The sequence below is a fragment of the Diuraphis noxia genome, unplaced genomic scaffold (genome assembly GCF_037042655.1).
Source record: "Diuraphis noxia isolate RWA-SAM2 unplaced genomic scaffold, SU_Dnox_SAM2 contig0001, whole genome shotgun sequence".
Taxonomy (NCBI): Eukaryota; Metazoa; Arthropoda; class Insecta; order Hemiptera; family Aphididae; genus Diuraphis; species Diuraphis noxia.
Genome location: NW_028301711.1, coordinates 61060616 through 61074428, shown reverse-complemented (window position 1 = coordinate 61074428; position 13813 = coordinate 61060616). Strand labels below are relative to the sequence as shown.

General features: G+C 25.0%; 1 protein-coding gene and 1 long non-coding RNA gene across 2 annotated transcripts; both read right to left on the bottom strand.

The window, feature by feature from the left end:
* Positions 1-8643: 8643 nt before the first annotated feature.
* Positions 8644-11141, bottom strand: Srp9 (signal recognition particle 9). Its single transcript, XM_015516117.2, has 3 exons — positions 10856-11141; positions 9746-9814; positions 8644-9444 (listed from the first exon to the last, which is right to left on the bottom strand). Exons 1-3 carry the CDS (start codon positions 10922-10924, stop codon positions 9349-9351), a joined length of 234 nt encoding a protein of 77 aa, XP_015371603.1. The 5' UTR covers positions 10925-11141; the 3' UTR covers positions 8644-9348.
* Positions 11118-11427, bottom strand: LOC149061133 (uncharacterized). Its single transcript, XR_016189834.1, has 2 exons — positions 11303-11427; positions 11118-11238 (listed from the first exon to the last, which is right to left on the bottom strand). It is a non-coding gene; the product is annotated as an uncharacterized LOC149061133 (long non-coding RNA).
* Positions 11428-13813: the final 2386 nt, after the last annotated feature.

Sequence of the window (13813 nt, the reverse complement as noted above, 5' to 3'; positions counted from 1 at the left end):
AATTTAATATTTACTACGGGTTAATTAATAAATGTTAACTTTTTTCCATTAATAATAATAATTTTCACATTGCTTGTTTAATTGTGTATGTAGTATTGTAGTTTATATAACACTGAAATAGATTTAAAATTAAAAAAAGAGTAGGTCAGCATCGCCTCTTCGGTCCTCGGACAGGATAGTGTAATCTTACAGTATTCAATTTGAAAGCAATGATTACATTCATTAAAAAAACGATTCTGAGTGGACGAAAGAATATTTTTATTTTATTCGATATTTAAATATCATTCGTTTCTATGGTGACAAACAAAGCGTTTTTTGCAAAGCAAAATTGAAATCTCGTTCTTTCGTAATTTTTCAGTGTTTTTTTTATCGTGGCGTTAAATAAAAGAGGATCGAAAAATTACCTCCTTAAAGTACCACCTGGATCCAATTTGCTAAAAAAAGATACTACCTATATAATATGTGGAAATCGAAGCACTCCTTCTGGAAGACATTTTTTTAACAGGATAAAAAAAAACATTATTGTAATACCAAAATTAAGTCAAAATGTTGAAAAGTTTTGAAGATATAATATAAACAAATGAGCGATAGGTTAGTTTTGGTAAAAAAGTTAATTGCCTATAATTTAAAAATAAAAAAGTTAGACTAACTATTTAAAAGGGTATTTTTTCATCATTTTTGGTATACTTTCATATGACGTTGGCCAGTCATTTCCCCCTGGATGCCTGAACAGGCTGAACACATTGTATTTATTTGTATATTATACATTATACAATATCCCTACCTATATGTATAGTATATCTAATATAAGTTCATTTAAACATAATAGGCACCTAACTATTTTTCTCAATATAGATATCTACATATTATGGTACAAAATATTAAAGAAAAAGGCTTATATATTTTTTGGGAATGCAAATTTTAAACTTGGGGGTGCATAAGTCCCTTGTGCACCCCCCTAGTTGCGTCAATGTCATAAACACAATTTACTGTGAACATTGATAATATTAATATGGAATAATTATAATTAGCGATTTTTTTATGTTAATAAATCAAGACGTATCTACTACTACTATATAGATACTATCGAAAAGTAAATAAAACACACAGTTGTTAAAATTTTAGATATGTACCTAATACTTACGTGAGCTGTATGACAAATTATTTGCAGATATTCGTTTTAAGCAAATAAGTATATATAACTTGGAAATAGTTGAATCACTACATAATTTTGAAAATTATTTACATTTATACATGAAGTAAATAAACTTGTAATTTTAAGTGAAAAATTAAAGGTAAGAATATACAGTTTTGAATACTTACTAAAATAAAATAAATAAAAGTTATCAAAGTACACGTGCTCTGGAGTTAACGAATTTGAAGATATATCTACGACAACTTAAAAAGACGAAAATATATATTATATATATTAGGTCAAGTATATTGTCAAGAAGTTAATCAACTCAGGTCACAATTCGTGCTAACATTGTTTTAAGATAAATTTGGGACACATTTGAGAGTTGAGACACTGGTAGGTACCTACGAAATTCCTGTGAATTGCTAATATGACTAAATGTTTAGCAGATGACACAGTTACAGCCGTTACAGGTAACAAAAAAATCCGACGAGTGGCGGTAACGCTCAGCTTTATGTATACCTACATGATACATATGTACATTATACCTACATCATCGTCTGTAATGGATGTTATATTTGAATTCAATGATAGAATACGAAAAACAATTTTGAGCGGAGACAGACGTGTGTTAATGGTCTCCTAAATATTAACAGTTCCCGTAAGATTTTTGATTTTCAACATTATTATAGGCATTAGGCAATAGTGCAATAGGTTAGATGCATTTTTTACGAAACAATTGCATTTAATAATATCATTGTGTGTGTAAAATATAATAATATACCTACCTACTCTAAAAGTTCCAAATAGCCACGAATTAAAATATAACAACATAACCAAGATCGTTATTCTTGGTTAAGATAGGTATACCTTTGTAATTTCGTCCAAATGTTAACTTAAAATAACTAAAAAATAAACTGTACACAGCCAGAGTCAAAATATTTTGAAAATGTCAGGCATGGTGTATAGAAATTGCTAATATAAACATTCAGTGAAAAAATCATGTATCTCTACAATCTACATTTCAATCATATCTGCATATTTATTTAATCCAATTTTCTTCAGAAACTGAGTTTGCTGGTAGAATTGGATAAAATTCTGCAAAATGTCTTACTACCTATAAACCATTTTCTCCACATATTTCATTATTTTATTTCCATATAATATTATGTTTCCAGAAGTGAAGAAAATAATTACAAATACAAAATATGTTATTTATTGAATAGTATTTCGTGATTACAAACTTTAAAACATAGTACTTTTAGATTTATTCATATAAATATAAATGTATAGATATTATAAATTATTAAAATATAAATTAATATAATTATGAGACCTCTGTGTGCAATGCACCCCTGACACCCTGCTAGTTGCAACAATGTTGGTCCAGTGAAATGTCGAGTTTCATTTTTATATATATTTATTCATTTTTAACATTTTTACTACAACACTATTTATGCTGAGCAACCTTTGTGCTTTGTACGCTACATAAAATTAAAACATGTTTATATACATTTTGTTTTACACCATTATTCATACTTTGTTATTAGAGATATAATATAATTAGGTCCTTTAAACTTAAAATTTAAGCTAATAAGAAAACAATCAAATACTCATGCTTACAAAATAATTTTTGTGTTTATCTTTATTTGTTGAGTCAATATTTAATTCATTATGTATGTAGTTAAAAAAACACCATACTTTCATTTCTCTTTGTGTTCAGTTTAAGTATTACAGTAGAACCTCCATTATCCGTCCCCCATTAACCGTCTTTCTTGGTTAACCGTCAGGCCACTTATATAGATATAGCAGCCAAAAAAGCACGTAATATGTCAAAACCACAAATATTTTAATATTATAATATTGATTGTTAATTATGTATGTAATTGTAAATAATAAAACTTTTTAATAAATTTAAAAAAAATAATAATAATAATGTACCAATAGGCAATAAGTCATTACCTAGTTATATCAATATGTATGTCATAATTACTAAAGAAAAATAATAATTAATAATTTAGATTTTTGTTGCTCGCTTAACTGTCTTTTTGACCGCCAAACCTCTGGTCCCGAGACTGATGGTTAATCGAGGTTCTACTGTACTTATTAAAGATACATTTAGTAATTTAGATTTAATTTTATTAGTTTTGAATTGTTAATATCATAAATTTATTGAAAACTCATATTTTAAAAGTTATCAGATAGCTATAAGAAATTTTTATGATATTTTAATTGTGATTACAAATCTAAGTGTTACTTTTAAAAAGTGTAATAGGTAATAGGTATTAGGTAAATTCACTGTTAATTGTAATAATAATTGTTATTATATAAAATATGTCAGTTTAAATTCACATATTACATAACTCAAAGTGAACTCCTAAAAGGAATTTGTAATTTAACACTGTTTTAAGTCAAAAACAACATAGCAGTGTGGTGTTCCCTTGAGGGATGACGAATAATTAATAATTATAATTGTGTATTAACTATTTAGACACACAGGGGCGGACTGGCAGGGCGGGTAAGTGGCCATACCCACCCAGGCCCTCTAGACATTTTATGTTTGGGCCTCGAGCTATATTTATTATGTTTAATAATTTTCCAATTCCACGCAGTGATCATTACCACGAAAAGTCGAAAACGAAGACTACAATATTACAATAGGTACCTACTATTTACAAAAATGAAGTAACTGGAACAGTCAGACTGCAGCCGCGAAGGCTATGAAAATTATTTTAGATTAATTTTTGGAATATGTGTAATTTATTAATTTTTTAAAACAATAATAGCAATTATTAGTATTAAAAATAGTGTTTAAATTTAAAAAAAAAAAGCGGTTAAGTGGATGTCGCTCTGCTGTACATTAGGTGGTGCCGGTGGTGGGGTGGACCTCTGACTAGGGTAGGTTAGATTTGAATGCAAAGATAGGTATCATTGTATACGAAAAACGATTCTGAACGGAGATGATTAGTCAGTCTAGAATATATTATAGATTATTAAAAATTTTCAAATCTTAGATTTAAAAAGAAAATTTTGTATGAATTTCTAGCTTAAAATAATTTGCGAATTTTCGTGATTTTTACGTATGTTGTCAAAATTAAAATTTAAATGTATGTAAAAAAAAATGTGATTATGCATTTCTTTTATTTTTCAACTGCTATTGTAAAAATATATTATGAGCCTTGTATTAAATTCTCAAATCTTAGAATTAAAAAGAAAATCTTTTATGAATTTCTATCTAAGATAATTTGAACATTGCCGTAATTTTGATGTATTTAGTCAAAATTTAAACTGTAAATTCTTATAAAAAAAATTTGTGACTATGTATTTCTTTTATTTTTCAACTGCTATTGTAAAAATATGTTAGGAGCCTTGTATTAAATTTTCAAATCTTAGATATGAAAGGAAAATACTTTATGAATTTATAGTTTAAAATTATTTGCGAATTTTCGTGATTTTTATGTACTTTGTCAAAATTCAGACTTTGAATGCTTTAAAAAAAAAATTATTCATATATATTTCTTTTATTTTTCAACTTCTATTGTAAAAATATGATAGGAGCCTTGTATTAAATTTTCAAATCTTGTATTTAAAAAGAAAAACTTTTATGAATTGCTATCTAAGATAATTTGAACATTGCCGTAATTTTTACGTATTTAGTCAAAATTTGAATTTTAAATGCTTATAAAAAAAAGTTGAGACTATATATTTCTTTTATTTTTCAACTGCTATTGTAAAAATATGTTAGGAGCCTTGTACTAAATTTTAAAATCTTAGATCTAAAAAGAAAAATTTTTATGAATTTATATCTAAGATAATTTGAACATTGCCGTAATTTTTACGTATTAAGTCAATATTTGAACTTCAAATGCCAATAAAAAAAATTGTGCCTATGTATTTTTATAATTTTTTAATTACTATAAGAATAACTTATGAGATACTTACATTTTCAAGTATTTTGATAGGGGCAAAAAATTTTTATCGACACTTCAAAAAAAAAAAAATTTCTGAAAAATTGAAAATTTCAGTTGTCTATAAATATCTCAAAAAAGGTTAAAATATTTTGAAAATTTAACTGTAAATAGATATTACTAACATTAACATTTGGTGAAAATTTCAAGTATTTACAGTGATTAGTTTTTGAATTACAACCATATAAAAATATCGATTTGGTCGAAAACTGGTTTTGCGTAAGAATTCCCGTTTTTCTGTCATTTTAGATTCTGAGCGGAGCGATGAATGTATTGATTTTACCATGATGTGTGTTTTATTTTTTTGTGTGTGTCTGTCATCACGTTTTGGGGCAGTAAAAATGCTTCGATTTTTGACTTCAGTACCTCGTTCGTTCAGAAAGTGAATCTAGTTGGTACTTTGGGGGGTCAAAAGTAAAGAATTCTTAATACTTTTCTAAATTATTGAGAAAAACAAACCAAAAATTAAGGGAAAAATGGGAAATTATACGCACACTCATTTTTCGACAAAATCGATTTTGGTTTTTGATGTAACTTTAAAACAAATGACCATAGATATATATAATTTTCACCTAATGTTTATATAAGTATATTCTATCCACCATGCAATTTTCAAAAATTTTCGACTTAAATTGAACAATTCATAGGCATTTCAAAATTTCGATCATTATTAGTTTTTTTAAAATTAATATCGATAAAAATTTATTTGTTAGGCAGAAAAGCTTAAAAGTTTAATACAAGGCTCTTAACATATTGTTACAATAGCAGTTGAAAAGTAAAATAAATTCATGGTCACAATTTTTTTTATATAAGCATTCAAAGTTTGAATTTTGACAAAATACGTAAAAATCACGAAAATTCACAAATTATTTTAAGCTAGAAATTCATAAAAAATTTTCTTTTTAAATCTAAGATTTAAAAATTTAATACAAGATTCCTTACAAGTTTTTCAATCTTTATCACAAATAAAAATTCCACCGGAAATTCAAATTAAATTTTTATGAGCATTTGAAATTTAAATTTTTACAACATTGGATTTTCACTTTTAGCGATTTCCTTATTTTGGTGTAACTCTAAAACAAATTACCACAGATACTTGAAATTTTGACTGAATGTTTATATAGGCGTCTTATATATTTAATAAAATTTTCAAAATATTTAGATTTGTTATGAGCTGTTTACTGACATTTTAATTTTTCAACTTTTTTTTCTATAAATATCGATAAAAAATTTTTTGTTCGGTAGAAAAGCTTGAAAATTTAATACAAGGCTTCCAACACATTGTAACAATAGAAGTTAAAAAATATTAAAAATTCGTAGACACGATTTTTTTTTATAAGCATTTAAAGTTCAAATTTTGACTAAATACGTAAAAATTACGGCAATGTTCAAATTATCTTAGATAGAATTTGCATAAAAAATTTTCTTTTTAATTCTAAGATTTGAAAATTTAATACAAGGCTCCTAACATATTTTTACAATAGAAGTTGAAAAATAAATGAAATACATAGTCACAATTTTTTTTTATAAGCATTCAAAGTTTGAATTTTTACAACATATTATGTAAAAATCACGAAAATTCGTAAATTATTTTATGCTAGAAATTCATAAAAAATGTTCCTTTTATATCTAAGATTTGAAAATTTAATATCAGGCTCATAATATATTTTTACAATAGCAATTGAAAAATAAAAGAAGTATATAGTCACAATTTTTTTTTATAAGCATTTAAAGTTCAAATTTTGACTAAATACGTAAAAATTACGGCAATGTTCAAATTATCTTAGATAGAAATTCATAAAAGTTTTCCTTTTTAATTCTAAGATTTGAAAATTTAATACAAGGCTCCTAACATATTTTTACAATAGCAGTTGCAAAATAAAAGGAATACATAGTCACAATTTTTTTTTTAAGCATTCAAAATTTGAGTTTTGACAACATATTATGTAAAAATCACGAAAATACAGAAATTATTTTAAGCTAGAAATTCATAAAAAATTTTCTTTTTATATCTAAGATTTGAAAATTTAATACAAGGCTCATAATATATTTTTACAATAAAAATTGAAAAATAAAAAAAATGCGTAGTCACAATTTTTTTTTTACAACCATTCAAAGTTTGAATTTTGACAACATATGTAAAAATCACGAAAATTCGCAAATTATTTCAAACTAGAAATTCATAAAAAATTTTCTTTTTAAATCTAAGATTTTAAAATTTTTAATAATCTATAATATATCCTAGACAGATAAACCGTCTTCGCTCAGAATCGTTTTTTGTATACAATGATATAATATCATTGGATTCAAATTTAATTCCATCCATTACAGTAACCCACTTGTAACCTACTGTACAGCAGAGCGACATACACGACTTAACGGCTTTTTTTTTTTTCTCGATTTTTTTTAAAATTGTTGGAAAATGTTTACTTTTGACCTCTATAATGCACCAAGGATATTCACTTATACATCGGAAACCACCCCCAAAGTTTGAAATTGAAGCATTATTTCGACTAGTTATGCTGTACACAGACACAAAAACTAACATAAAAAAAAAAACACACACACACACACACATTGTAAAATCAATAAAATCTAAAATTTTAATATAGAAGTAATTTGTTTTATTTTACTATGTTAAATTTAGTTAAGTATAAACCTACAGAATTTTTTCATTTTGTTATAAGTTCCTTAAAAAGTTATTTTATTTAAAATAAACATTGTAACATGAGTCTCTTGTCTGGTAGTTTTAAAAGTTATGCCCACCTGGGCCTTCAGGGCCTCAGTTCGCCCCTGCTTTATGTGTCTTATTAATTATATAGAAATATTTGAATAAAAATCATAATATACAACATTTGTAGTCGGCACTCAATATCTATAACATACATAAAACATTCAATGATAAATTAAACAATGTACCAACATTTTTTATTATCTTAAAAATTCCAGTTAAATATTTGACTCATGTTTCCTTCATAATTTTAAATTTAAATAATTATTTAACAGTAAAACAGTGTTAAGTAAGAATTATTTTGTTATAACAGTATTACTATTATAGGTATAGTATTAAATTAATATATTTATTACATATAGATATAAAATTGTAATATATAATATTTATTTTTAATTTAATAGAATTGTTCATTTTGATTGTAGATCAATATTTAAAGGCATATTTTAGATTCCGAGATGAACTATTCTGAATTTATTAGTTTTGTGTTACTCACAAATAAAATTTATTAAATATATCTGTGGTGTTACTAATAACTTTTTCTAGCAAATCTCTTGATTATTAAACTTTGAGTACTAAATAAAAACTCCAAGGATTACACAGACAAATTGAAAGATTGTAAGAAGTATATCAACTAAATTGTGATAAACAAAAACAAAATTTTGTAAAATAACTTTTTTTTTTAAGTACTAAAATACATAGAACCACAATATAATTTAATTATTTATGTAAGCACTTATTATTTTTATAAATTATTACATATTATTATATATTAGCCGATCCGTGATTTTAAAAAAGCAGTTCAAACGTCTAATAGGTTGTTATTATTTATTCTTTTTACATAGTTAAATATATTAAATAATATTCTTACTTTTAAAATAATCAATTGTCGTTTTAATATGAAAAATAATAGGGTACCAATAGTAAATTATGCTAATTTTAAATATAGTATGTAAAGTATGTTACCTGTTAGTCAGGCGGTAACAATGAGGATAAGACATATTTTTTAAGTAGACATTGAGATACTGGCATAATTTTCTATTTTAAACATATTTCAAGAAAATATATTCAGTCTTAAGATTACCAAGCTAACTAGGTAAACAAAATAATAAATTAGTTAATTATTTATAAATGTTTGTATTATTCATTCAAAATCAGTGAAATGAAGTTAGTATTTACAAAGCATTTGAATATAAATCTAATTTAAAATACATTTTTTAATTTCATTATGACAACAAAATTACAAATTGAATCATTTTATTTTGAGCACAATGTTGCTGTTTTTAAAAGTATCAAATTCCTAGCTCGAATAATAACTCAAAATTATTACATCATCAAATAATAAGGCAACATAATATCTAATATGGTATCAAGTGTTTTCGTTTGGAATGTTCTTACATTTTATGATTTATATACTTTTTTTCGTATATTTTGATGTTAAAACAATAAGTATTTTGATAATCATACATTTTAAATACTTTCACAATTAAAATAAATATTTTTTGATTCAATTTTCAAAGCTCATTGGATGTTATTTGTTTCATAATTGTAGCATAAAATACTTCGATTTTCTTTACATTTTGTATATCTGAAGTTTTAAACTGCAAGCACTAAAACAAAAATACATATTATTAAATGTTAAGGAAATAATTTGTTTTATAAATATATATATAATTTTATGTATACATATTTATTTGATGGTATAAATTTATCAAACAAGATATATATAATATTTATTCTATAAAAATTAAATTAAAAAATACCAAGGAATATCATAAATATATTATTTATTATTAAAAAAATTTAAAATGAAGGCAGTCAAATTTAAACCTCAAGTATTTATTATAAATATAAAACATCATAATTTAATTGTTAATAATGTTAAGTATATAATATAATGTAGTTAGTTACCGAAATATCATCTGTAACTTTTAATTGGACAATTGCTTCAGTATGACAATATTTCATAGTGCATCTGACCTAAAAATAAAAATTGCAAGAATTAAATAACAAAAAAGTTAGTATATGAGTATATGTGTAATTTATAATAAGAATGGCTATTTTAACTAGTTTTAAAAATAAATTATTTCCAAGAGAATTGTCAAGATTATCATGATTATATATAATGGTTTTAGATCTATAAATCATAATTTTATTATTTTATTCAACATAGCTTATACCTGGAAGAGTAGAAATGTTTATGTTTACTCATAACTCATAAGTATTGTAAAAGTGATTTAGTAAAAATAATATTTGATAGGTACTTAATTAAAACAGATATAAATATATGTGGTGTTTAAAATAAAAAACCAAAATCAAATGAAAAAAGATAATGTGAAAAACATCAATAATTCTCCTCCATGGTCAATTAAAATGGAAATAATGAATATCAAATTAAGAAATTCAATATTCTTCTTTTACAAAACTAAAATTTATACCTAGTAATTATTGATTAGTCGCAGTAATAATCTTATCATGAAATAGTTTAAGTGATTCATTTAAATTTTAAGATAAAAGCATAGCAAGTGAAAACATTTAAATTTGTTGTAACTTAATTATGATATCATCAATAGTTTGAAAATTATTACAAACTGCAAGTCTGTAAGTTCAACATTAGCCAAAGGAAACACACCAACAATATAATAACCGAAAAACACATATCTAGCAGATAAATATTGATCATAATAACTAATCGCATGAAAAAAATATTTAATGATAATGAATATGAATAATAAACAAAAGTAAATTATATTGAAAATAAATTTTAAAAACGTAATTTACTGTTAAACAATAAAATTTCACTCAGTATTTTAAAATACAATAATACAGATGATACAAATGCAATTTTCAACATAGTAGAACTTATAAACAAACAAGATGGAAAGGTAATGAACTGTTTTATTTTTACCACCGGAAATATATATTTCCAAAGCAGGGCTATAGGCTAATGCTTAAACAGCAAAGCGCGCGGTAGAAGTGATAAACATTATGCTCCTAACAATATAATAAAACAACAATCACCCTGGTCGGATCTTTAAGGAGTAAATTGTATGAGGCGGTCTCAAATTCTTTCCATGTTTTTAGATACATGTTGATGTTTGAACAGTCTCTTCACTATGGAGGTCGCTGATAGAGAAAAAAGGTACAGCTGAAACGTCAACCGATGAAGATCCACATCGGCGTCTTTTTTCTAGAGTGTGTCAACGATGGAGAACACAAGGAACGGATAGTTGGATAACAAATTTAACAATCCGAATTAATGACAATCCGCTGCGATGACGCTTCAATGCTTGACGCTTGTCGATGTCATGCGGACAGACGGTGACGTCGTCCTTGATAATAATTTGATAACGACAGTGATAAGCTGATAACATTGACCATAAGCTGATAATGTCGATGATGACCTGATAAAATGCATTGATTGTCTGATTGACGAGATGTTCATTGTTTAACGATTGTTTAATATACCTGTTAATAACGTGTACATTGGAAAAACTACGGGTCACGGCTTGACCTAATACTAACTGGATAATCATAATATACTGACATAATAAAATTTAAAATTTAAATAAAAAAACTTATTTTTCTAATTAGATTTTTTTTCATATTTTTCATTTGGCCTGTCGCCTGTCCTAATACAATTTTCTAGTTTCGCCTATAATCGTGTTCATAAGATTATAGGCACAGACTATATGAAAATATATTCTGTGTTATAGCCTATAGGTAGTTACTTACATTTAACTTTCCAAAGTTATTTGTTTTGTTTCTGTACTGATACCTAATTTGATAAAAATTAATATTTAATATATTATATTTTTAAACATATTATTCATATTTAATTCTTGTACCAGAGAGATTTACAATTCTTTTTATGATTAAGAAAAGTGGAAACAATTATATGTACAGTAACAATTGTTGCTGAATAAAAAACCATGGTGATAACAACAAACTTTTGAAAATCAGCAAATTATTTCAATATAGAAATTATGGTATATTGGTCCATTATCTTGTGCTCTTTTAGAGGGATCCAGATAACAAGCTATATAGGTAATCTTAGACAAAAAAATATTCTTAATAATAAACCAGTTTTGAATAAATATTATGTATAGGGAAAGAAATCTTTACATTTTAAATTAATTAAATCTGGTTCACTTTTAGATATTTTAGAAATATTTTTTCAATAAATACTTGTTGAACGACGTGTTAACACTATAAACACTATAATACAGTAAATTATATTATAGGTACTTATTTGTGGTTAATGTGTTCAGCAGCCATCGAAAGAGGTATACATTATCATCAGATAAATAAAATTAGATACCTATAATACTGTTATTATTGTTATTTGTTTTCAATTGGCAATAATGTTAATTGTATAATATGGTTATTAGTGCTTATTACTTACCTACCAAATATCGACTTGAAGTTTCTCCAGATGTCGAGATAGATAATATAAAATTAATTGAATTATAATTTATTATGAACACACTTTAGAGCATTTTATGGAACATCAAATTTTGTTGTGTAGGATTTTTTTCCCTAAACAAATAAGCAAAGCTGAGTTTTTCTGAGAACGCAGCTGCACCGACAGGACGACAGCTCTTCATTTATAATCAACCATAAATACATATTATTTTATAGTAAATAAACATAAAGAATAAAAATATACCCACTGACCACTATTATCACTAGTCCATAGGCTCCATATAGTCCATATAGACTTCCAACTTTGTTGACTCACGAGTCACGGCATCCTAAAGAAAATGGTTAACGATTTTTGGTATATTTATTTGTAATATTTTAAATATATATATATTTATATGTTTATGTCATAATTATTTTTTTATAGTTTAATTTAATTTTATAGCTATTTTTAAATTGTATTTACCCAATTAATTGCCATCGACTATTGAGCATAATATAATTTAGACATATTTATTATTTATTCATAAAAACAGTCGTAAACGTGGACAACGATGCTTTAGTTCTGCGAATTTTTATGATACCTATAATATGGAAATCGGATGTTCCTATAATAAAAAGGTTTTACACGTTTATCATATTTTATGTTCAATATTTTGTTTAAAATGTTCATAACAATAATATAAATAATTTAACCATGATATATGCGTGTTCAACAAATATATTTTGAGTAATTATATTGGTTAATTGAAGATTACAGAAAATCAACTTCGACTTAAACGAAAAGATAATGATACTTAACTGTACTCGAAAATTATGAAGGGATAAAGAAAAAGCTATTTTAAATTTATATGAACATTGCATTAGCAATGAAACATTAATTTAATAAGAATAGGTATTTGAAAACACAAGAATGTAAATTTGTTCCAATTAAAGTATTTTTTTTTTAAATATTATTTGGATGAGCCACAACTACACAGATTATTGGCTTTACAGTTTACTTATTAAAAAAATAGGGTTAACGTGTTTTAAATTTAGTACATTTCATATGAGGTTATATAATTTGGTAGATTTTAAATATTTCAGAATTTTTTCAATATTGATTGGATCACGACCTACTGCTTCATGGAGGAGGTTAATTAAAGTATTATCTGCTACACATATCTACTTATTTTATCTTAATATATTATATTGTCTTATTTTAAAATACATTTAATTTTTGCTAAACTAATATTAAAATTATAAAATCCTATGTATATTGAATTATGTCTAAGATGATTTGTATAATAACATTTTATTTTTTATTTTTTATTGTTAATCAAATGTACCTATGAGGTTTTGAATTATTGACCTTCCAAATTTCCCTTTATAACAATAGAAAATAAATTTGTGCTGTATTAAACGGTGCACAATTTGCGGTTATGAATGATGAGTGTGTGGTTAAGTGGTTTTGAACGACGCCCAACTGTCGATTGATGTCTGTACCTAATCATTCTATTACAATTTAAAATGTTCAGTAACGAGTGATCTTTATATTGGTGCAGAATGGTGAAGAAC